Genomic DNA, 26917 nt, shown 5'->3' on the forward strand with positions numbered 1-26917 from the left:
AGAAAATCTACTGCATCCTTTCTGTGGGGGCAGGAGGAGACGGGGACGACAGAGAATGAGATGGCTGGATGGCATCACCGACTCGATGGACATGAGTTTGAGTGAACTCCGGGAGTTGGTGATGGACAGGGAGGCCTGGCGTGCTGTGATTCATGGGGTCGCAAAGAGTCAGACACGACTGAGCGACTGAACTGAACTGAATACTAAATTAATTTTATTTTTTCTTAATAAAAAAGTTATGAAAATTGATAGGTTGAACTATAATCAATAATCAGATTATGATTAGAGTATAGAGTATGCTTGATCCAAACCCAAGTTTGTTTTTCCAAAACAAAAGGCATCTCAGACTCCATACTGGCTTTTATTTTTTAGTTCTATGAATTTTTTGATAACTTTAGTTCCTACTCTCCTGAGAACAATAATTTTTTGCTTTTGTCGCTATACCTGGTCCTAGAATTCCTTAGCTCTCCTAGTGATATTTGCTTAATCATTTTGTGAGTTTTGAAACCTACGATTGTTTCTAGAATCATGTTAGAATTATATGTGGAGCAAGAAGCAATGTCATCTGAAAGGGTGAATCAGCATGGAGGGAGATGAATTTGTGATATATTCAGATACTTTCTTATTTTCTACCTCTCAATCATGTTCAGAGTAGTTGAGATGGAAGGATAGCTGATTTCATGGGTAAGCAATACACTATTTTACTCTTAACAGACTTGTTGGACTTCTGTATATTTTAAAATAAAAATTACTGCACAAGCATTTGCTCTTTGGATTTACTGAAGGAATTATATTAATTGCCTTCTCCTATCAATTTTTATTAAGACAAGAGGCTAAGAGGAAAATTTATTGATTAAACAGAGGAATAATGTTAATAATATTTTTGACAAGATTAAACTGCATATTTTGGCATTAGTTTGAAAAGTGGTTTCGTAAAACACTAAACATCAAGATCAATATGTATATTTTATTATAAAAAATTAAGAATTTTTGATAATCCAGGTGGCTTAATTTCAGTCACTCATTTATTAATACACGGGACATTTATTGAGTGCGTGTTAGCCATTAGATTTTTTGACTATGCATTGAAGATTGAAGAATCGTAAGTCAGTGTTCCCTGCTCTCTGAAAGGATCCAATCCTCCTGAAGACATAGATAGGAAAATAATATGGACAAGGGGTAGAATATTTTAATATAATAATAGAAATATACACTAGACAGAGTGGAAGCATAAGGAAAAGACTGCTTTGTTCTACTTGGGAGGACTAAAAAATGTAATATGTAAAAAGGTTTTGAAGGACTATTTAGATCATTTTAGGATTATTAAAAACTTTTAATAAAAAGCAAGTGAGAGGAATTGATCCAATGGCTTTCCTTTTTCCTTAACAAATGATGCAAACTAAATATTTGAAAACCTCACTAAAGATTTATTTAAGTCAAGGCCTCACATGGAATATAGCCTGTGAGAAACTGGGTAAGAAAGTCTTTTAATCATTTTGTTAAAATTATCTCCTGCCAAGAAAACAAAATTATCAAGGGCAGCCTAAAAAGGGAACAAATACCACAATAATGCAGCCCAAGGTCTGTATGGAAGTAGAGGAAGGGCACACCTCCTTCTTGCCAGTGATTTTAGAAGATGAGATTGAATGCTGTGAATACAAGCGTCCTTCTCTCCTCTTCAAGTGCTTAAGATCTGACAATGTACACGCTTGTATGCATAATTCTGAGTAGGGGAGTGAAGCATATATGATCTTTAGGTAGATTAAAATGTGTGTACTGGACCTGGTTTGCAAAACCCCATAGTGTATTTCATTACTGTGTGCATGTAGAAGATGCCCACAGAATGGTCTCTGCTTTTTACAATCACCTTAAAGCTGTGGACTCCAGAACCCGTGGAGCCAGATACTATTCTTTCCGTTACCATTGTGATTGCTCTTCTTTGGAGCATGCCAGAGGACAGTCCGTCTTTCACTCACACACATCTCAATTGTTATTTCAGGATTATCCATCCTACACAGCCTTTGGCCAAAACCAGTATGCACAGTATTACTCTGCATCAACGTATGGAACATACATGACATCAAATAACACAGCTGACGGCTCATCCTCCACGACCTCAACCTACCAGTTGCAGGAGTCTCTCCCAGGACTGACTAGCCAACCAGGTACAGATCTTCATCCAGGTGAAATATTTTTTATAAGTTTTGCTTGTCTAATAATACGGAGAAAATGGACATTTAAAAACAATCTTTTTAAAAAAAGACTGAAAGCTCCCAGATAATTATGCTGGTGTTTAATCTGTTCTGCTGCTGTATTAGGTGAGACTTTTCTGGCATTTCAGAAAACCCTTCTTTTATTAGTAGATGTGGGATAGGCAATTCTAATCTCAAATGACAAAAATGTATAAATATGAAGATAAAAAGGTAAGTGAAACTTTTTCCAGACTAATTATTTTGTGGAGATCTTAACAACATGGAAAAGTAGTAATATTATCTTCTTTGGGTAAAACTGATAATATTTCCTTCATGCTTAAGAAATTGTATGATTTATTCATCTTATGAGTCATCAGTAACTCAAGCCAGTGAAGATTTCCTATATTCTTAGGATTTTATATATATCTTAGGATATTCATAGGATCCTTGGTAAATTTAATACCTCTGATGAACACATATTTAAAACCCATTATATTCTTCATTGCCAGAAGCTTATCTGTATTCTTACTAGAATTGTATTTGCTGACACGTTTAACACTTGCCTTAACCTCCACCCAGCCTAAATCCTGTGTTCCAATTCTGTCATGATCCTCTTTGAGTAAATACTTAACATTTCATTAAGAGTCTTACATTAATTTAAAGAATGAATGATTTCAGAATCCTTGCTTAACGAATGGTGGAAACACTTCAGGTAAGGAGATGTTTGATGTTCTCATCACACTGTGAAAGGTGTTTCTCACTGGTGAATATGTGGGGGAAACAAGGTAGGATAACTATTCAGAAGCAAAACCACAGAAGAAGTATTTGATCATCAAGACATCAGAGACTGAGTGATAAGACCAGCACAGTGTTTTGGAATTTACTAGAATTGAGCAACCAGGAATGAAAACTATTTATACACTAAAAACTTTTTATGCTGAGTAGAACTTTAGATAGAAGATTGACTATGATCTAATGTCAATATGACCACAAGAGTTTCTCTGCAGGAAAGTCAGAGATGGGTACTTTCTATTATCTAAAGAATAATCAACTTTGAGAATCACTCTTTTATTTATATTAAAAATACTAAATGCAGACATGAGTGTATGACTTTGAATGTAATACATTTGTATGTGACATTCTCTTATTCACTATCAGAACACTGCAGTTTCTTCAGCTTCCCATTGGTTGCTAATGCCAATGAATATAGTTTGACATAATTTTCAGATCTTATGAGACTTTCTGTTGAATTTAAAGAAAGTGTTATCATAACAATGTACACGTCTGGATCTTTAAGAAATTCTGTGACCTCAGAGCTTTTGTCAAGACAGTTTTAAGTTTGATTTTGCCTTTGCAGACTGGCATGCATCTGAAAAGTAAACAAGTTCACAACTATGGGATTTTTCTCTTTATTGATGAAATCTGAGATATTTTGTTTAAGGGCATAAAGAGTATTTTCCATTGACTGGCTCTGCATTTGAACTCAAAGCAAAGACCTAACAATTAAAATTTTTATGAAAATAGTTTTTCATAAATCTTTGCCTGTTGACTTCTCCCATGTTTAAAATGGAAACATGCGTTATGTTCTATGAGAGACAGCTGGTTGCTCTGATTTAGAGATAAACCTAATGAAACAAAGTTGGATATGAATATCCAAAACTTAGAAGGCGCAGTTCTTCATTATGGCACTGATTAAAAGATAATTATTCAATCAAGTGTAGTATTGGCTCAGGAAAAAGCCTAGGGCAATGGGTAATGACTGAGTTATTTGAAAATTATGAATAACATTCAGTTATTTATCAATACTTTACCTTACTAGGTAATTTGACAATGTATTTAAAGAAACATTATCATGCTGATTAAGAACAGATATTTTAGTTTATTATCTTTGAAAAGATATTTCTTTGTCTTTACCATAAAGTTTATCTTAGGTATTTGCATTCAGAATGTTTGAAGACTAATTAGCACATTAAGCTTACTGATAGTTTCATAGCTCTTTTTAAAAATTTTAAACATTTTTAAAATTATATATAATTAGCAATTTGTAACAGTATTCTGTACTCTGAGACCTTGAAAAGGTAGTACATTTGCTAATTAAACTTTACAAATGCTGCAGAAAAGTAAAGGATATAGTAAGATCCCTTTACACTTTGAAAAACCAATTTCTTCAGCAGAACCCAGTAGCCTTTCCAGGTTTTATGGCATTTTACATAAGGACAGGAAGGAAAGCAAAGTGCTAATTCATTTCATTGAAGCCAACAAGAGGATTTAGATGGAAAGGACTAACCACATTTAACTTCTCTGCCAATTTGCATTTTTCCTACCTACAGTGTTCCTGTTCCCTAATGCAATTACCTGAGTGAAATTGACAGAGGCACTGGAATTAACAGCTTTCTCCTTTAAAGAAAAAAAGTCAGCAAATGTTTAATGATCAATTGAGCTCAAATTTCTGGTTTTAACCTTTGTCAGAAGAAAGGCTAGAACCTTGAGAAGATATGGAGGTCAGTTCAGTTCCATCTGAAGGAGCCAAATATAGCACATGCCCCTTTAGGATCTGTTCTTTTACTCTGATGCTCTTTCGATGAATTCCTTTGCCCTCTGTCTCACAGAAATTGTATAAAGTCTGTATACTCTTGATCAGTAGAAACACATATAGGTTTGACCTCTTTGTAGTCTGAACAGTCTTTTGCTATTTAGGGGAGGAGTTATTACCTAGTGGTTAAAGCAGGAATTCTGGAATCATACCAGCATTTCATATACAAGCCATTTCATCTTGGTTAGTTAACTGAGTCCCACATGTCTCCAGTTTCCCCACTATTAAAAGAGGATAATGAAAAACCAAACTCACTAGGTTGAAGTAAGATTTTAGTCGTGTGTGTGTAAAGAATGTTTCACAATAAAGAGCTCTGGAAAAATCAGCAGGAAAGATAACCTGATTTTTTAAATTATCCAAAGATTTAAACAGTTACTTTGTAAAAAAGAAGATACTAAATGAGCAAGAAACAAATAAAAGTATTCTACATCATTACTCATCAAGAAAATGCTAATTAAAACTGCAGTGAGATACTACTGTACCCCAACAGTTTCTAAAATAGAAAAGACTAGCAGTACCAAGAATTGACAGGGATGTTGGGGGCGGGAGGAGAAGGGGACGACCGAGAATGAGATGGCTGGATGTTATCACCGCCTCTGTGGACATGAGTTTGAGTGAACTCCGGGAGTTGGTGATGGACAGGGAGGCCTGGCGTGCTGTGATTCATGGGGTCGCGGGGAGTCGGACACGACTGAGCGACTGAACTGAACTGAGAGAAACTAGAACTCTCGTTGCTGGTAGGAGAGTGAATTAATACAGCCACTTTGGAAAAAGGTTCTCAGTGTCTATGCTTTCACTCTGACTCATCAGTCCTGCTGCCAAATATATACATATAGGGATATGCTAGGCATACATACATATAGGGATATGCTGGGAATGGGAGCTTATATCCAGAGATACAAACAAGAATGTTAATAACAGCTTTATTCATAGTTGCCTAAAATTACAAATAACCCAAATATTTGTCAACAGAATGGATAAAGCATAATATATCATGAAGTTCTAGCCACATTGAGGAAAAAACAAACTGCTCCAGGCTACAGTGTGTGTAAATCTCAAATACAGTGAGCAGTGCTTTAGCCAAACACTTATTCTAGTAAACTTTTTAAAAAAGAAAGTGCCTGGGACTTCCCTGGTGGCTCGGTGGTAAAGAATCTGCCTGCCAATGCAGAAGACATGGGTTATATCCCTGGTCTGGGAAGATCCCATGTGCCACAGAGCACCTAAGCCCATGTACCACAGCTCTAGAGGCTGTGCTCAGGAGCCTAGGAGCTGAAACTACTGAGCCCACGAGCCACAGCTGTTGAAGCCTGCATGCCCTAGAGCCTGTGCTCTACAATAAGAGAAGCCAGCACAATGAGACCCTCACACAGCAACTGGAAAGTAGCCCCTGCTCACCATTACCAGAGAAAAGCCCATGCAGCAACAAAGACCCAGAACAGCCAAAAAATAAATAAATAAAATAGAAAACAAAAAAGTGCATGACACATACTAAGAGTTTAATAAATGTGGAGCCATTCTTCATAGTTTTCTTCAAAGGCTGTGCCTTTACTTTCATCAGAAACACTTTTGTCCATATTTTGTCCAAATTCTTAGAGTCCTTTTAAGATCTTTCAGTAACAGAATCATTGATATCAAGTCCTCCTTCTGTTGAGAATGATACACTTCCTATGACCAGTTTTTTTCCTTTCTCCTTCTACTCTTCTGACTCCCTCGTTGTCATAGCTGCTGACTTCCAGTTCTTCTGAGTAGCTGAGTTGTTCCTGCCAAATTCCGTTGTTATGGATCTAGTCAACAATCAACCATCCATAACTGATGACAGTAACTTTAGTAACTTTTGCAAATTTTGTCCTTTCACCTCTTGCACTGTTGCAGGAACAAAACTGCCTAATGAGAGTTAACTTCTAAAAAACTGATCTGTAATGGATAGAAAGACAGGTTTTATAGAATGTCAACCAAAAATTGGTTTACATTATAAGCTTAACATATGTGAGCTAATTTGAATAAGTATTTTACTTGAAAAAGAACATTTGATTTTTAGGACATAATAAAATGGCAAGCCACTCCAGTACTCTTGCCTAGAAAATCCCATGGATGGAGCAGCCTGGTAGGCTGCAGTCCGTGGGGTCGCTAAGGGTCGGACACGACTGAGCGACTTCACTTTCATTTTTCACTTTCACACATTGGAGAAGGAAATGGCAACTCACTCCAGTGTTCTTGCCTGGAGAATCCCAGGGATGGGGGAGCCTGGTGGGCTTCTGTCTATGGGGTCACACAGAGTCGGACACGACTGAAGTGACTTAGCAGCAGCAGCAGCAACCTTAGAAAAATTCTATTTTATAAAAATAACTGAAAATAGAAAACATTTTGTGTGATTTTTAAAAAATTAGTTGTGTGTTTAAATACCCAAAACCTCCTTTAATGTCTGCATAAGTAAGCTGAAACATGATTTACTATGACATCGGGCTGTAGTCAGCATTCATAGCTAAAGAATCTTTTGTTATGTTATTTACTCTCATACATTCGATAACAAAAACCCATGCAAGGAACTGTGCTAGCAGTGATTTAAGAGCAAATAGTATCTGGGGCACAGATATTTCTTTGATGCTGCCCTGACATGCACAGTGTTTCCCAAAGAAAACATTTGACCATTAGAAATTATTAGAGGCTAGCTTTGTAAAAATTATTTACTAGAATTTCTCAGAAAAAATATTACTTAAGTTTTATCTAGTTTGTTCAGATGTGTTTGTTTAGATTAGTAACTGCTTGGCTGTTCTTGTAATTATTTTACTTTAATTTTTATGATAAGGCATGAGAATCATGGAGAAGGAAATGGCACCCCACTCCAGTATTCTTGCCTGGGAAATCCCATGGACAGAGGAGCCTGGTGGCTACAGTCCATAGGATCAGAAAGAGTCAGACGTGACTCAGCAACTAAACAGCAACAACAACAACAGGAGAGTCATAACATCTTTATATTTAAAAACTGTGTAACTTTGATATTGTTTGCTGTTGGATTCTCCTAGACATTTTAACTTTATGCATATGATTTAAATTAAGTATAAATTAGATTTACCTCAGTAATAAAAGGTAGCTGCTATTACTGACATTTTAATATACAAAGAAACTAAGATTCAGAGAGATTGAATAAAACACTTGAAGTCGTACGGTAAGTTGGACTCTGTGTTACTTGTGAGGCTTTACTATACCTCGCTGTTACCTTTGTTTATCTTAAAACCTTCCTCACAGATCTGCCACTGCTCCATGCTCTCAACCTCATAAGGTGCTTCATCACTTAGCTTTCGACATGTCAGATTTTCAGGTATCTGTGGGACATGCAGAACCCTATTAAACATAACGTCTGAAACGTAGGATTTGACCCAGTGTAATGTATGCATCATCGAGTAGAAAGTGACTGACCTATGAGAGGGTTAGATTGCCTACATGGTGTGGAGTGCGGAAAATGGTCAAAAGATAGAACTACTAAAGCCCAGCCTGTGAGGAATGGGAGGAAGAAAAGGAGTCCGTGTCTCCTGGACAGAGAAGGACTCATGGAAAAGATTCTAGAAGATTCTAGCAGGGTATCAGCTACTAAGTTGTTCTGAGGAGGTGGTGTTTAAGAGGATCAATCATAGGTAGCACAGAGATCCAGAAAGGTAAGGACTGGGTCTGTCTGTTATTGCGTGTGTCATTTAAGTGACTTTTGAAGACTCTGGGTAGAATAGTTTTGTTAGAGTTTTGGTAAACTAAAGCTGGATTATGACAAATGAGATGTCAGAAAGTAGAGCCAAATGTTGGAGAAGGAAATGACAACCCACTTCTGTGTTCTTGCCTGGAGAATCCCAGGGACAGGGGAGCCTGGTGGGCTGCCGTCGATGGGGTCGCACAGAGTCGGACACAACTGAAGCGACTTAGCAGCAGCAGCAGCAGAGACGAATGTGACATTCAGTTCTGTAGCCAGTGACTTCAGTCTAAACTAACTCCATTGCAGGGGCCTAGTAGGCACATGTAGCTACTACAGATCCAAGTCATCTCTAAGTGTCATATACACACAGGATTTCAAAGACTTGGTGTGAAAAAGAGATTATCTAAAACATGCCATGTTCATATTTATTATATGATGAAATGATAACGTTTTGAATATACTAGAGCAATTAACATATAGGAATAAAACTAATTTTACATGTTGCTTTTTACATTTTTTTAAAATGCAGCTTCTAGAACATATAAAATTATATGTGTGGTTATATTCATGGCTCACATTACATTTCTATTGTACAGGACTAGTATGTCCTGTTCTTTTAAGAGAAGATCCTTTAAAAAGAAAAGATAGCAAGTAAATAGTTTCTATAGATGCAAGCTTAAAGGGAAGGACTTTTTGTCTGTGCCCAAACCGCCCCCTCACCCCAAGAAAGGGAGAGGTTGAAGGGAAGATAAGAGAGTTTGAGCAATGGAACATGATTTCCCAGTAGGTGAGGCTCAGAAGTCATACTTGCATGTGGAGGAATGGGATCTTCTCTTTTGACAGAAGGAGTTAAGAACAGATCTAAATTTAGATAAATATGTAGGTGGGGATAGAGACAGTCAAGTTGAGAGCATCTGGAGTACAAAAGGTGTTCGGGTTTAATAGCTCACATAGATAGAATCTAGGAGAAAATAATGTGTTCTGCAAAAATTTTTGACTAGGATTTTTGTGTATTTGAGATTATATCTTTTCTTTCTTTTTTCTTTTTTGGTCATAAGGAGCTTTTCGTTAAGATAATTCATGGTGAAGACTTACACCTGATCTAAAAATAAAGTGCTATTCTTGACACAATTTATGTTATTTATAGGAGAGTTTGATACTGTGCAAAGCCCCTCCACACCCATCAAAGATCTTGATGAGAGAACGTGCAGGAGTTCTGGGTCAAAGTCCCGAGGAAGAGGCCGGAAAAATAATCCCTCCCCGCCTCCTGACAGTGACCTGGAGGTATGCTGACTTATCTTTAAGAGACGTAATAGATGTTTTATTCTGTTGGATATGTTATATACTTTACAGTTTCATGAAGTTTCAAACTTAAAAGGACATATCATGGAATGAGTGGACCTACATGGAAGCTGGCATTTCACAGCTCTAAAATTGGAGATTTCATCCATTATAATACAAAATTGAAGACTAACTTAAAATGATGTTTTACAAATTCCAGTCTGGAGATAGTTGGATCTTTTGATACAGAAGGCACAAATAGAAAATTATTATTTAAAAATAAAGCCATTGTGCTATAAGAAACGCTGTATTTGGGAGTAGTAGGGTGATGAAAGGTGTTCATATAGGTCAGTAAATTTTAAAAGATAAAATTAATCTGTATGGAAAGGAAAGGTGATCATTGGATAATGAGAAAAATTTTAATCATTTGATACATATGGTAAAATGTTTATAACCGTGTCATTTTTTCAAGTTGGAATGGATCTCCTGAAATATATTCATACTAAGCAGGCTGATTTTTATTACAAAACATCAGAAGAAACTATTCTTAACCATAATTTGCTACTTCTTATATAACTAAGTATTTTAATTATGAAAAAAAGTTTGATCTTCAGATTTAGTAAGGTCAAGGAATAGTCATTATACCACCTGGTAAGAGATCACTTCCTTGATGTTTTCAACTAAAATAGATGCACAACTTGAAAGTTGCGAGTTAAGTTTTATTTGGGGCAAAATGAGGACTGCTGCCCCAGAGGCAGTATCTCAGAGAGCTCTAAAAGACTGCTCCTTAGAGGCAATGGGGGAAGGTCAATATATGAGGTTTTGGGGAAGGGGGAGTTCAATACCATTAAGCACTCATTTTACAAAAGGTTTTTTGTTAGTCATAAGGATCTGATGTCACCATGAAGGGATTTATTGCTTCTCTAGACATGCTCAAAATTCTCTAAGTCAAGCTTCAACAGTATGTGAACCGTGAACTTCCAGATGTTGAAGCTGGATTTAGAAAAGGCAGAGGAACCAGAGATCGAATTGCCAACATCCATTGGATCATCGAAAAAGCAAGAAAGTTCCAGAAAAACATCTATTTCTGCTTTATTGACTATGCCAAAGCCTTTGACTATGTGGATCAACAAGAGATGGGAATACCAGACCACCTGATCTGCATCCTGAGAAATCTGTATGCAGGTCAAGAAGCAACAGTTAGACAAGGAACTCATGTACACCTGGGGCGGATTCATGTCAATGTATGGCAAAACCAACCAATATAATATTGTAAAATAATTAGCCTCCAATAAAAAATAAATAAATAAATAAAATAATAATTAAAAGAAAGAAAATTAAAAAAAAAGAGAGAAAAAAAATAAAAGAACTGGACATGGAACAACGACTGGTTCCAAACTGGGAAAGGAGTATGTCAAGGCTGTATATTGTCACCCTGCTTATTTAACTTATATGCAGAGTACATCATGAGAAACACTGGACTGGATGAAACACAAGCTGGAATCAAGATTGCCAGGAGAAATATCAATAACCTCAGATATGCAGATGACACCACCCTTATGGCAGAAAGTGAAGAAAAACTAAACAGCCTCTTGATGAAAGTGAAAGAGGAGAATGAAAAAGTTGGCTTAAAACTTAACATTCAGAAAACTAAGATCATGGCATCTGGTCCCATCACTTCATGGCAAATAGATGGGGAAACAGTGGAAACAGTGACAGACTTTATTTCTTTGGGCTCCCAAGTCACTGCAGATGGTAACTGCAGCCATAAAATTAAAAGATACTTGCTCCTTGGACAAAAAGTTATGACCAACCTAGATAGCATATCAAAAAGCAGAGACATTACTTTGCCAACAAAGGTCCATCTAGTCAAAGCTATGGTTTTTCCAGTAGTCATGTATGGATGTGAGAGTTGGACTATAAAGAAAGCTGAGCACTGAAGAATTGATGCTTTTGAACTGTGGTGTTGCAGAAGACTCTTTAGAGTCCCATGGACAGCAACAAGATTCAGCCAGTCCACCCTATAGGAAATCAGTCCTGACTATTCGTTGGAAGGACTGACGCTGAAGCTGAAACTCCAGTCCTTTGGCCACCTGATGCGAAGAACTGACTCTTTGGAAAAGACCCTGATGCTAGGAAAGATTGAAGGCAGGAGGAGAAGGGGATGACAGAGGACAAGATGGTTGGATGGCATCACTGACTCAATGGACATGAGTTTGAGTAAACTCCAGGAGTTGGTGATGGACAGGGAGGCCTGGCGTTCTGCAGTCCGTGGGGTTGCAGAGAGTTGGACGTGACTGAGCAACTGAACTGAACATGAGGAGATGCAAAGATTGAGGCCATAAAATCTGTTCCTAGAAACATCCAACTATCTAAAGCCCTGTCCCACCAGATTCCCTGGAGCACAGGGTGCCTCATTCCACCTGAACGCCCTCAGTGGTTGTTGAAGGTCAACAGCTTATAGCAGCATGGGGTTCAGTCTCCGTAAGGCAGATGGCAAATGCTCTTGTTCAGTCATTGGCAGTGCTCTTGATAAGTGCCAATTTGTGGTTGAGAATGTGAACAACAGTAGCAGATTAAAGTGCCTTCAGGAAGGCAGAAGGTGATGTAAATGAGTGGGCTGGGCTAGGGAGGCTGCAGGTTTTGAAGAAGAGGAAGCAGTGGCCAGTCTCAGGGGGCCCCTGCATCACTGCCCTGTGGAAAGTCAGCCAGCACTGCTACAGATTGGAAGTTTGTCCACTGCAGTCAGAACCCTGAATTTTGCAAGAAGTCTAATCTCAAAATGTTGACTGATTATTTGAAATCTTTCAAAAAAGTGTGCAGGCCAAACAACATATCTTATCACCTAATGTGACCCAAAGGTCCACACTTTACGATTTGTGTTTAGGGAGTGCTCATTGATTCTTTTAAATATTTTTCAAAATTTAATTCTTAAAGTAAAATAGCGTATATTGTTTGATGCTGTTTTCACAAATGTATATTTGCAATACTGAAAAAAGAGCTACCTAAATGCAGGAATGGTAGTTACTACCTAAATAGAGTAAGTTAAAGATGATTTCCATTTTGCTTTTCCTTCTGAGTGTCTGATTCTTTTTTAAAATCAATAAAACATGATTATTACTTTTTTAATCAGAAAAAAATTAATTCTTTGCATGAATTGCTAAACTTCATCATCTAAAATTTTGTAAAAGCACACTTTTATCATAAAATCCAAATGTGTCTTTTTGGAAATTAAGTGTAAGTAAATATTTGGATGAATTCTTTCAAATTAGGACATCTGAATTAAGCTTATTATATTTATTTGTCACTGTTCCTTCTACGTTTTACAGGAAATAAATCTGGCAAATTTGGGGAAAAAAATAATAGAGTAGCATTTGTTGTTCAGTCACTAAGTTGTGTCCAAGTCTTTGTGACCCCATGAACTACAGCTCGCCAGACTTCTCAGTCCTTCATTATCTCCCAGAGTTTGCTCAAACTCATGTGCATTGAGACAGTGATGCCAACCAACCATCTCATCCTCTGTTGGCCCCTTCTTCTCCTGCCCTCAGTCTGTCCCATCATCAAGGTATTTTCCAATGAGTCGGCTCTTTACATAATGTGGCCAAAGTATTGGAGCTTCAGCTTCAATATCAGTCCTTCTGATGAATATTCAAGGTTAATTTCCTGTAGGACTGACTGATTTGATCTCCTTGCTGTCCAAGGGACTCAGTTTTCTCTATATGGTAGTGTCAAGATTATATCCAACACAAAGCAAGATGCTTTCTATTTGTACAGAGATTTGTCTTTCCTTAGAACTTGATGGTTCTCTGATATTTATCTTTTTCTCCAGCGTGTGTTTGTCTGGGACTTGGATGAAACCATCATTGTTTTCCACTCACTGCTCACAGGATCTTATGCCCAGAAGTATGGCAAGGTAAGGATTCAAGAAATTTTATCCCAAGATACCTTGTTAGAATTTTATTTTGAATAAATTTAAAAGCCATTTGAAAATGCATTGAAATGTTTTTATTGCAGCCTATCAAATCTGCTCTTAATTGTTTATTTCTAGTAGCTCATCGTTATTCAGCATGAACTGAAAAATTTTATAAAACATAATTTAAAATTGCATTCTTTTTTCCTTCTTCATTATAACTTTGAATTTTCTACATGAGAAACCAAACTTCTTACTCCAACATAGTTAATTTAGGAAATGTTTTCATAAATTGAAATGGATTTTAAACATTATAGAATGTATATTATCTTCTAATATGGGAACTTTAAGAAAATTGTTTGAATTAGCTTGTTGCACCAAATGTTGCTATGAAATGGCATTTGAAGAAAGAAGTAATCTTTTGTCTGACAGATACTTTGGATTTATGAATATAATTATTTTTTGGTAACTTTGAGGAAGCATATTGTAGTGACTGAGGGTAATATGCCTTCACACACAAATATTGAGACAGATGGTCTCATTACTTTCTTTTGTCTCTTGCCGTTATTTTTATAGTTCACTTGCTTCTTGTACCAGTGGTGTTTTATAGTCATGTGAGGTTGTTTCAAAGACTGATGCACCTGCAACAGACTTTTCGGCTGGAAACACCATTTGAGTCTTTGATTCGGTAGGACTCATAGTCTAACGAGAGTCAGTTCACAGCATGGCTGCCTTTGATCACTGTAGTCAAAGTTGTATCTGACCAATCCCTTTTCATATGATGCAGAAGTGTCCCCTTAGCATCTTTAAAGTGTCACACTATTTTATAGGGTCTCACGTCATCTCAACATGCAGTTTTTAAGCTTTGTCTTGTTGTTGTTCAGTCACTCAGTCATGTTCAACTCTTTGTGACCCCATGGACTGCTTTATGCCAGGCTTCCCTGTCCATCACCATCTCCTGGAGCTTGCTCAAACTCATGTCCATTGAGTCTGTGATGCCAACTTCTAGTGATAAATTAATTTCACTAAAGCATTACCTCCTAAATCGCACTCTTAGTGAATCTGCAGTGAATTATAGTATAGGTAGTGAAAGTTGTCTCCACAGTCAGTCTCTCCGATCAGGAAGCTTCCATAAGCCTCTTATCCATCAGAGGGTAGACAGAATGAAAACCACAATCACAGAAAACTAATCAAACTGATCACATGGACCACAGCCTTATCTAACTCAATGAAACTATGAGCCGTGCTATGTAGGGCCACCCAAAACGAACAGGTCATGGTGGAGAGTTCTAACAAAACATGGTCCACTGGAGAAGGGAATGGCAAACCACGTCAGTATTCTTGCATTGAGAACCACATGAACAGTATGAAAAGGCAAAAAGAAACGACACTGAGAGATGAACTCCCCAGGTTGGTAGGTGCCCAATATGCTACTGGAGGAGAGTGAAGAAATAATTCCAGAAAGAATGAAGAGATGGAGCCAAAGTGGAAGCAATGCCCATTTGTGGATGTGACTGGCAATGGAAGTAAAGTCTGATGCCATAAAGAGCAATATTGCGTAGGAACAGGGAATGTTAGGTCCATGAATCAAGGTAAATTAGAAGTACTCAAATAGGAGATGGCAAGAGTGAACATCAACATTTTAGGAATCAGTGAACTAAAATGGATTGGAATGGGCAAATTTAATTCAGATGACCGCTATATCTACTACAGTGGGCAAGAATCTCTTAGAAGAAATGGAGTAGCCCTCATAGTCAACAAAAGAGTCTGAAATGCAGTTCTTGGGTACAGTCTCAAAAATGACAGAGTGATCTGTGTTCGTTTCTAACGCAAACCATTCAATATCACAGAAATACAAGTCTATGCCCCAAGCAGTAAGGCTGAAAGCTGAAGTTGAATGGTTCTATGAAGACCTACAAGACCTTCTAGAACTAACACCCTAAAAAGATGTCCTTTCCATCATAAGGACTGGAATGCAAAAGTAGGAAGTCAAGAAATACCTGGAGTAGCAGGCAAATTTGGCCTTGGAGTACAAAATGAAGCAGCACAAAGGCTAACAGAGTTTTGCCAAGAGAACGCATTGTTATAGCAAATACCCTCTTCCAGCAACACAAGAGAAGACTCTGTATACATGGACATCGGCAGATAGTCAGTACAGAAATCAGACTGATTATATTCTTTGCAGCCAAAGCTGAAGAAGCTCTATACAGTCAGCAAAAAACAAGACCAGGAGCTGACTGGCTCAGATCATGAACTCCTTATTGCAAAATTCAGATCTTAAAGTAAAGAAAGGAGGGAAAACCACTAGACCATTCAGGTAAGACCTAAATCAGATCCCTTATGATTATACAGTTGAAGTGACAAATAAATTCAAGGAATTAGATCTGATAGAGTGCTTGAAGAACTATGAATGGAGGTTTGTGACATTGTACGGGAGGCATTGATCAAGACTGTCCCCAAGAAGAAGAAATGCAAAAGGCAAAATGGTTGTCTGAGAAGGCCTTACAAAGAGCTGAGAAGAGAAGCAAAAGGCAAAGGAGAAAAGGAAAGATATACCCCTTTTAATGCAGAGTTCCAAAGAATAGCAAGGAGAGATAAGGAAGCCTTCTTCAGTGATCAATGCAAAGAAATAGAGGAAAACAATAGAATGGGAACGACTAGAGATCTCTTCAAGGAAATTAAGGATACCAACAGAGCATTTCATGCAAAGATGGGCACAATAAAGGACTGAAATGGTATGGACCTGACAGAAGCAGAAGATATTAAGAAGAGGTGGCAGGAATACACAGAAGAACTCTACAAAAGAGATCTTCATGACCCAGATAACCATGATGGTGTGATCACTCCCTAGAGCCAGGCATCCTGGAATGCGAAGTCAAATGGGCCTTCGGAAGCATCACTACAAACAAAGTTGGTGGAGGGGATGGAGTTCCAGTTGAGCTATTTCAAATCCTAAAAGATGATGTTGTTAAAGTGTTACACTCAGTATGCCAGCAAATTTGGGAAACTCAGCAGTGGCCACAGGACTGGAAAAGGTCAGTTTTCATTCCAATCGCAAAGAAGGGCAATGCAAGAGAATGTTCAAACTACTGCACGATTGCACTCATCTCACAAACTAGCAAAGATGCTAAAAATTCTCCAAGCCAGGCTTCAATAGTATGTGAACTGTGAACTTCCATATGTTCAAGCTGGATTTAGAAAAGACAGAGGAACCAGATATCAAATTGCCAGCATCCATTGGATCACAGAAAAAGCAAGAAAATTCCAGAAAAACATCTTCTGCTTTATTGATTACACCAAAGCCTTTGACTGTGTAGATCACAACAAACTGGAAAATTCTTCAAGAGATGGGATTATCAGACCACCTGACCTGCCTCCTGAGAAATCTGTATGCAGGTCAAGAAGCAACAGTTAGAACTGGACATGGAACAACAGACTGGTTCCAAATCCAGAAAGTAGTACGTCAAGGCTGTATATTGTCACCCTGCTTATTTGACTTATGTGCAGAGTACATCATGCGAAATGCCAGGCTGGATGAAGCACAAACTGGAATCAAGATTGCCGGGAGAAATATCAATAACCTCAGATACAAGGATGACACCATCCTTATGGCAGAAAGTGAAGAAGAACTAAAAAGCCTCTTGATGAAAGTGAAAAAGGAGAGTGGAAAAACTGAACTAAAACTCGTTATTCAAAAAATGAAAATCATGGCATCTGGTCCCATCACTTCATGGCAAATAGATGGAGAAACAATGAAAACAGTGATAGATTTTATTTTTGGGGGGCTCCAAAATCATTGCAGACGGTGACTGCAGCTATGAAATTAAAAGACGCTCTTTGGAAGAAAAGCTATGACCAACCTAAACAGCATATTAAAAAGCAGAGACATTACTTTGCCAACAAAGGTCCGTCTAGTCAAAGCTATGGTTTTTCTAGTAGTCATGAATGGATTTGAGAGTTGGACCATAAAAAAAGCTGAGTGCATAAGAACTGATGCTTTTGATCTGTGGTGTTGGAGAAGACTCTTGAGAGTCCCTTGGACTGCAAGGAGATCCAACCAGTCAATCCTAAAGGAAATCAGTCCTGAGTATTGATTAGAAGGACTAATGCTGAAGCTGAAACTCCAATACTTTGGCCACCTAATGTGAAGAACTGACTCATTGGAAAAGACCCTGATACTGGGAAAGATTGAAGGCGGTAGGAGAAGGGGACAACAGAGGATGAGATGGTTGGATGGCATGAGTTTGAGCAAGCTCCAGGAGTTGGTGGTGGATGGGGAAGCCTGGCATGCTGCAGTCTGTGGGGTCGCAAAGAGTTGGACATGACTGAGTGACTAAATTGAACTGAATGAACATTGCTAAACAGATGAAAGGTAACAATTTTGTATAATGACCATTTCGAAAAGGGAGTCTTGCACAGAGTTATGGTCGAGAACGAATGAACTTGTGGTTGCCAGGGGGGAAGGATAGGGGGAAAGGATAGTTAGGGAGTTGAAGATGGCCATGTACACACTGCTGTATTTAATGGGTAACCTAGACGGACCTACTGTATAGCACAGGGAACTCTGTTTATGTGGCAGCCAGGATGGGAGGGGAGTTTGGGGGAAAATGGATGCATGTATATGTATGGCTGAGTCCCCTTTGCTGTTTACTTGAAACTATCACAGCATTGTTTGTTAATTGGCTATACCCCAATACAATAAAATGTTAAAAAAAAAACAGACTCTATATGCAAAACAAAAAAACAAAAGGAGTCTTAGCCCCTTTATCACAATCATTATTATCTTAATTCAGTGGTCTCCAGGGTGGATGCTTATGTGTCACATACACACAAGGTGTTTCACTGAGATAAAGAGAAAATATATTGACATGTGTGTATGTATACACAGACATTTATGCCCCACAATTTCTACTGTTGTCTGTTTCACAATGCAGGTACATTATAAATACATGTAAATGATTACAACTTTAAAAATCTGTATGTGATTTATAAATAAATTAACTATATATGAATTTGGGGTACACACTCATATAGTGTAAAAAGTTTCCAGACAGCAATTGAAAGCATTTTCTTCTGCAATAATTTTAACTTGTGTGGCATATGCAGTAAATCCTGTTGAATTGACTGTAGTATTTATATGCTAAGTTTCATATTAGATAAATGTTTACAATTAACAGTCTAACTTGAACACACAAATTCAAATAAAGTTCCCTTCAAAATAGTCACCATTAGAGGCTGTACCTAAATATCTGTGTTGCATCCATTGTGCCAAATCAGTGGTGGAACTCGTCTTTTGGAATTACCATTAGATTTTTTAAATATTTCCTGATTTCAAACCTTTATCCTTTTGTGGTAATCAAGATCTTTAGAAATAGAAGAACAATTTTAACCCAAGGCAATAAATAAAGAAATTTTAACTACAGTTAAAATCTCTATATATATATGTGTGTGTGTGTGTGTGTGTGTGTGTGTGTGTAATTTTCTTTCTTTTTGTCAAAAATATTTTAAAGTTTTTATCATGCCAGCACTGAGCACAGACTTCCATTTGGGATAAGAAGGAGCTCCAATAAAGTAGCAAAAAAAGAACATCATTTTAAAAAAGAAGAACATCAAATAATGAGGCTGCTTTTCTTGCATGACTCAGAAACTGGCTCTAAGAGCAGTTCCAAAAGCAGCCTTCTGCTTTCTTCAGCAGTGACATGTCACTGAAATAACCGTCACCTCCATGGATAGCCCCCTGGTCATGCAGCATTCATTTCACAAACAAATTCCATTATTTTAAAGTATTATCAAAACGCTTTGTTCACATAGAAAACAGAGACATTCTCTATGCCTACAGAGGCTTAAAACAGCAGAGCTTGCAGAGTGGGCAGGGAAAGTGATGGAAAGAAGGGCACTATTGTTTATTTGATACCCATGATATGCCAGGAGTTAAGCGTCACAAACATTTTAAGTGGTGGGTTGTTCTCCTCAGTCTGTACATGAGGAAATATGCTCAGAGAGGGAATAAAATGTGTGTAAAGTCACAGAGCTAGACAATGGCAGAGGTGAGTCTGGGGGCCCTGGACTGTGTGACCCCAAACCCCATGTTGTTTCTGCTAATAGAATATCACATGGCATAAACAAGTAAACTACCATGTACACAACATTTAAATGACATTTCCTGAAACAAGGATGGACAATTAAGTATGTATAGGCAGTTGTGTCCATTCTAAAGGAGATCAATCCTGGGTGTTCATTGGAAGGACTGATGCTAAAGCTGAAACTCCAATACTTTGGCCACCTCATGAGACGAGTTGACTCACTGGAAAAGACTCTGATGCTGGGAAAGTATTGGGGGCAGGAGGAGAAGGGGACGACAGAGAATGAGATGGCTGGATGGCATCACCGACTCCATGGACATGAGTTTGGGTGAACTCTGGGAGTTGGTGATGGACAGGGAGGCCTGGCGTGCTGTTATTCATGGGGTTGCAAGCTCAACATTCAGAAAACAAAGATCATGGCATCTGGTACCATCACTTCATGAGAGATAGATGGGGAAAGAGTGGAAACAGTGTCAGACTTTATTTTGGGGGGCTCCAAAATCACTGCAGATGCTGATTGCAGCCATGAAATTAAAAGAAGCTTGCTCCTTGGAAGGAAAGTTATGACCAACCTAGATAGTATATTAAAAAGCAGAGACATTACTTTGCCAACCAAGGTCCGTCTAGTCAAGGCTATGGGTTTTCCCATGGTCATGTATGGATGTGAGACTTGGACTGTGAAGAAAGCTGATTGCCTAAGAACTGATGCTTTTGAACTGTGGTGCTGGAGAAGACTCTTGAGAGTCCCTTGGACTGCAAGGAGATCCAACCAGTCCATTCTAAAGGAGATCAATCATGTACACCTGGGGCGAATTCATGTCAATGTATGGCAAAACCAACCAATATAATATTGTAAAATAAAAAAAATAAATAAAGATCAAAAAAAAAAATAAAGGAGATCAATCCTGGGTGTTCATTGGAAGGACTGATGCTGAAGCTGAAACTCCAATACTTTGGCCACCTCATGCCAGTTGACTCATTGGAAAAGACGCTGATGCTGGGAGGGATCGGGAGAAGGAGAAGACGGGGACGACAGAGAATGAGATGGCTGGATGGCATCACCGACTCGATGGACATGAGTTTGAGTGAACTCCGGGAGTTGGTGATGGACAGGGAGGCCTGGCGTATTGTGATTCATGGGGTCGCAAAGAGTTGGACACGACTGAGCGACTGAACTGAACTGAACTGAGGCAGTTGTGTGAGTTCTCCTTTAAGTTGGAATAATTCTAAATATCTTCTCTCAAATCACTGGGATCATTTTCCATCAAAAGGAAAAACTTAAGAAATATTCAGTGAAATAGAATGTCCAGACAGATATCCGTACAGTGGTACAGAACAGCAAAAGGACTGGGAGCATGCTGGAAAGGTGTGGGAAGATACATTTCTACCTGCACATGGTAGCACCTGTGTTAGGTATTTCACAAGCAGTAGGGATTGGGGCTAATGACAAGAGCCTTTGAGTTGGACAGACCTAACTTTGAAAGCCCAGTGCTGATGCTTACAGCTTTCTGATCTTGGGAAAATTAATTCTTCATTCTCAATTTCTGTAAAATGGGAATAATATTGTCTTATAGTGAATGAAAGCAATGGCAAGCCACTCCAGTACTCTTGCCTAGAAAATCCCATGGATGGAGGAGCCTGGTAGGCTGCAGTCCGTGGGGTCGCTAAGGGTCGGACACGACTGAGCGACTTCACTTTCACTTTTCACTTTCACACATTGGAGAAGGAAATGGCAACCCACTCCAGTGTTCTTGCCTGGAGAATCCCAGGGACGGGGGAGCCTGGTGGGCTTCCGTCTATGGGGTCACACAGAGTCGGACACGACTGAAGTGACTTAGCAGCAGCAGCAGCAGCATAGTGAATGAGAAAGAGATAACATGTTAACGGCTTAGCAGAACATTTGATGTGAATTGATGCTCAAAAAATTGTAACTGTGATTAGTCATTTTCACAAATGTTATCCAACTTAATGCTCATAACCCACTCTACTGTAATTTATTGTGACCCAAGTTCTGTGGATGAGAAAACTGGGTTTTTAGGGTTTGAGAAAATCAACCAAGGTCACAGAATGTTAAATGCTGGTACAAATATTGGAAATCAGGTCATTCTCATAACACAGCTTTGTCCTTAATACTGTTCTCTGCTACAGGAAGGGGACCTGCTGGAGCTGACCATGTTGAATAATGGTTTACTCAGGGAAATTTGAAAAAATTAGAGTGAAAATGTTTTTAGGCTCAATATTTTCTAATCAAAATGAAAGTACCTTTATTGAGTTCCATGTAAAGCAACTTAGATGACTTTTGTTTATGCTTATTTATTTTTAAAAATAATTTGGTCATTGACATTTTTTCCTTTTTTTAAATTTTTCTTTTTTTTTTTACAGTAGGTCCTTGTTGGTTATCTATTTTAAATATAGCAGTGTCTACAAGTCAATCCCAAATTCCCAATCTATCCCCCCGACCCTTCACCCCTGGGGGGAGGAGCCATAACTTGGTTCTCTAAGTCTGTGAATCTATTTCTGCTTTGTAAATAAATTCATTTGTATCATTTCTTTTTAGATTCCATACAGAATTGATATCATGTCATAATCATTGACATTTTTCTTAGTATCAGTAAGGAAATTGGTGTTGTAGTCTAGCTAGTAAGACCTGAATATCTTGGCATATTAAGAAGTCGCTTAATAAGGAATGTTGTTTTATCAGACCCAACTTCTGAAGCTGGGGACGACATGCAACTCAGGAGACATTTGAAGGGGACAGAGAGGACGTTGGGTCGTCTCAGCTCTACCACACACTAGAGCTCCAAGAACAACTGTGTTCATCTAACAGATATTTACTTAGCAACAAATGTTTACTCAACAGAGGCGCACATGCTTCCTGCTCTCATGGAGCTTACAAGCAAGTGAAGTTATTTCAGATTGTGGTAGCTGCTTTGAAGACAGTAAAAACTAGGTCAGATAGAAATTGACGGGGGAAGGGAGGTGACTGGGGAGGTGACATTGATACTGAGACCTGAATTACAAGAAGGCGCTGCGGACAGATTAGGCGGGGCAGGAGCGTGAGGGGCAAGTTCCAGGCAGAGGACACAGAAGGGCCCTGAGGCGGGAACAGTCTTCCAGTGTTCCAGGAATATAAAGGAGCAGTGTGACTGGAAGGGTGTAAACAAGGGAGAGAAACAAAAGACAAAAGCAGAGAGGCAGGCAGGGGGCTGCAGCGGTTCCCCTGTAAGGCGTTTGGGATTTATTTAGGTGCAGTGGAAGCTGTTGTAGGGTTTTAGATTGACTTGGGACCTGGTGGTTTAAGATCGACTGCTGAGTGGAGAAAAGAGTTCAGAGGAACCCAGGTGAACCCCAGGAGACCATTTTGAGGGCTGCTGACTGGAACAGGGCTTCTCGAACAAATGTGAGCCATAGTGAGCCTCAGAGTTTGTAAAACAGAAATGGCTGGTCCCACCATCAGAGTTTCTGATCCTGTAGGTCTGAGGGGTAGGAGCCTGAGACTTTGTCTTTGGAATGAATTTCAATAAGGTTGCTGAAGTTCTTATTAAATGCTTTACTATCTCCTTGGCTTTCACCGCCCCCCCCCACCCTATGTGATGGATAACATGTCACCCAGCTCACAAGTGGTTTGGCCAACCAGCACCCACAACTATTCCACCTGCTCTTAATCTCTACACTGTTTTGGTCTATTGTCTTTCCCCACCACTTATAAAAATAAAACCCATGGGACATAATTTAGGAATGCCATTTTTATTCTGTATAACTAACTTTTATGTTTTAATAAAAAAAAAACTTTAGAAGAATCTTGCTTCAGTTTATAAATAAATAATATTAGGAATTTTCCAAGGATCTTCCTAAGATGCGATCATTTTGGACTCTGTTCAGTTGTCAACACAACATGCTCTTTTCCCAAGCAGAACTGTTCCTGGGTATTTACCTTGATGGCAAATGAAGGATTTGGTATTTGATTTCTGCTGCCTGTGGAACTGACTGGGCACCAGTTGGCATGTATACCTTTCAGCACCACGCAGCTCTCAAATAAGAGTTTGTAAATTTGGCAGGACACAGACCAGGAATCATCCCTCATCTGTTAGAGTTTATGAAGATTATTCCTGTTCCCCAATTAATTACATATAGTATTTTACCCAAGAAGCTGCAGTAATTCCTCTTGGTTAGAGGGAGGAGTGAAGGAAGCTAAATAAATTGTGCTTCAGGGATTTAATTTGTTTTGGAGCATTAATATGTCATGTGCTATGAGGCTGTGATTCTCTGTAAAGTTATTCCACGGAAAGGATGTAAAGCCCATAGCCCAAGTCAGGGGAAAGACTGAAAGAAAAGTGAACAGTTGTATTGTGAAACGGAAATTCAAGGTCCCAATACTACCTCCCCATTTTAGACAACCTCTTACATAAGAGCAGCACTGGAGAAATGATATGCTCATCAGGATAAATCCACTGGATACTTTTATGTGAAACAATCCACACACATTTACCCCGAAAGGCTCCCAAAATAGCACGAACTAGATTTTAAAAGATTGTTGTGAAGATAAGTGGGGCTTCCCTGGTGGTTCAGTGGTAAAGAATCCACGTGCCAATGCAGGACACATGGGTTCGATCCCTGGGTTAGGAAGATCCCTTGGAGAAGAAATTGGAAATCCACTCCAGTATTCCTGCCTGGAGAATCCTTTGAACAGAGGAACCTGGAGGGCTCTAGTCCATGGGGTTGTAAAGAGTCAGACACAACTGAAGCAACTTAGCAAACACACACACGCTGTATTTATCAATACCAGAAATCTGTAATCTATTTATAAGATGAATTGCCTGTCAGTACCTATGTCAGTATGTAAGACATGGTCCAAAACCCTGGAGATGTGATAGATATTACTAACAGTAGACATCAAAAATAAACAGATAATGTGAAAAACACATTTATTTACAGGCACAATGATTCATGCATTAATAACAGAGCAGCAATGTGATTGCTTTAGCCTATATACCAATGAATGACCATTATAAAATTTTTATGGCATACAGTATTACAGTCATATTCATAATATAGTATTGGAGGCATTGTCACATTAAAAAAGAAAATAACACTTACCTGTGATGATAAGCTGATATGAAGTGTTTCCAGTTACTAGAGAGGGGGCTGTACTGTACAGTAGGGAAACTAACATATTCTTAATTTCATGTATCTCTCACCTTATGCACACGTAAGGATAAGCTGTACACTTTAATACAAGTCTTTGCACACGATGTTCTACACGACAGATAACTTAGGTAGTGATGATTATGGGACGAAAACGTGTCATACGGTCCTTTACTTACATTTATTAGGTTTATATACAACAACACTCAACACACATACACAGCAGATAAGCTTATTAACTGTCATGATGATTACTGTTCATAAGGTCTTTTCCTTCATCCTCTTCACAGTGGGCAGGCTAGAGAGGAGGAGGAAGAGGAGGGGTTGGTCTTGAGGTCTCACCAGGTGGTAGAGGTGGAAGAATAGGAGTTAGAAGGGGAGGCAGAACAGCAGGCATACTCAGTGTAACTTTATAGAAATACAAGACAATTTCTGTCTGACCCTGGCTTTTTCATTTCTCTATAAATGCTTCTGTATCATCCAATCCTTCCACTCTTTGCTTTAGTTTCAGTTCCCATATCATAGAAGGGTCCGTGTCATAAAAGAAATAAAAAACCAGTTTGAACAACAAAATGCTCCTGCCAGATTGTCTAACATCAGTTTGTTTTATTTTATTAATTTTTAAATTTAAATATTTTAAAATTTTTTCCAATATAGTGTTGGTTTCTGCCATACAACAACTCAAATCATTCATAATTATACATCCATCCCCTCCCTCCCTAGTCTCCCTCCCCTCCCCTATCCCATCCCTCCAGATCATCACAGAGCCTCACAGAGCAGCAGGCTGGACTCCCTGTGCTGCACAGCAACTTCTCACCAGCTGTCCATCTTACACCTGATAGTGTATCTATGCTGATGCTACTTTCTCTGTCCATTCGTCCCAGTCTCTCCCTCCCCCATTATGTCCACAAGTCCATTCTCTACAGCTGTGTCTCCCTTCCTTGCAAATAGATTCATCAATATAATTTTTCTAGATTCTGTGTTGCTGTTGTTGATCAGTCGTTAACTCATGTCCAACTCTCTGTGACCCCATGGACTGCAGCACACCAGGATTCCCTGTCCTTCACTGTCTCCCAGAGTTTGCTCAGGTTCATGTCCATTGAGTCAGTGGTACTATCGAGCCATCATCCTCTGCTGCCCTCTTCGCATTTGGCTTTCAGTCTTTCCCAGCATAGGGTGTTATTCAATTAGTCGGCTCTTTGCATCAGATGGCCAAAGTATTGGAGCTTTAGCTTCATCATCAGTCCTTCCAATGAATAGTAAGGGTTGATTTCCTTTAGGATGGACTGGTTTGATCCCCTTGCTGTCCACGGGACTTTAAAGAGTCTTCTCTAACCCCACGATTCAAAAGCATTAGTTCTTCAGCCCTCAGCCTTCTTTGTATTTGTTTTCTCTTTCTTACTTACTTCACTCAGCATAACAGACTCTAGGTTCATCTACCTCACTGAAACTGACTCAAATTCATTCCTTCTTATGACTGAGTGATATTCCATTGTATATATGTACCACACCTTCTTTATTCATTCATCTTTTGAGGGACATCTAGGTTGCTTCCATGTCCTAGCTATTGTAAACAGAGCTGCTATAAACATTGGGGTATGTGTGTCTTTTGGCAACCCACTCCAGTACTCTTGCCTGGAAAATTCCATGGACAGAGGAGCCTTGTAGGCTACAGTCCATGGGGTCACAAAGAATCGTACTCGACTGAGCAACTTCACTTCACTTCAGGGTATATGCCCAGTAGTGGGGTTGCTGGGTTGTGTGGTAGACACTTATTCCTAGTTTTTTCAGGAATCTCCATACTGTTCTCCATAATGACTGTATCAGTTTACAGTCCTGCTAACAGTGTAGGAGGGTTCACTTTTCTCCACATCCCCTCTAGCATTTATTATTTGTAGATTTTTTAATGATGGCTATTCTGACTGGAAAAACGCCTCTTGATGAAAGTGAAAGAGAAGAGTGAAAAGGTTGGCTTGAAGCTCAACATTCAAAAAACAAAGATCATGGCATCTGGTACCATCACTTCAT

At 38.8% G+C, this 26917-nt stretch overlaps 1 protein-coding gene across 12 annotated transcripts in view; it reads left to right on the forward strand.

Annotated features, from left to right (window-relative positions):
* EYA4 (EYA transcriptional coactivator and phosphatase 4) overlaps positions 1-26917 on the forward strand; it is a 383860-nt gene that overhangs the window by 325444 nt on the left and 31499 nt on the right. For 8 of the 12 annotated variants that reach the window (XM_055432873.2, XM_055432871.2, XM_055432870.2 and 5 more), the window contains 3 exons: positions 2000-2183; positions 9618-9754; positions 13581-13664. In XM_055432873.2, coding sequence (XP_055288848.1) covers positions 2000-2183; positions 9618-9754; positions 13581-13664 — 405 coding nt within the window. The remainder of the gene's footprint in view (positions 1-1999; positions 2184-9617; positions 9755-13580; positions 13665-26917) is intronic. The other 4 variants (XM_055432879.2, XM_055432882.2, XM_055432878.2 and 1 more) reach the window with 1 other exon arrangement.

This window comes from Moschus berezovskii, chromosome 10 (genome assembly GCF_049115385.1).
Source record: "Moschus berezovskii isolate FMDL1 chromosome 10, NW_MosBer_1.0, whole genome shotgun sequence".
Taxonomy (NCBI): Eukaryota; Metazoa; Chordata; class Mammalia; order Artiodactyla; family Moschidae; genus Moschus; species Moschus berezovskii.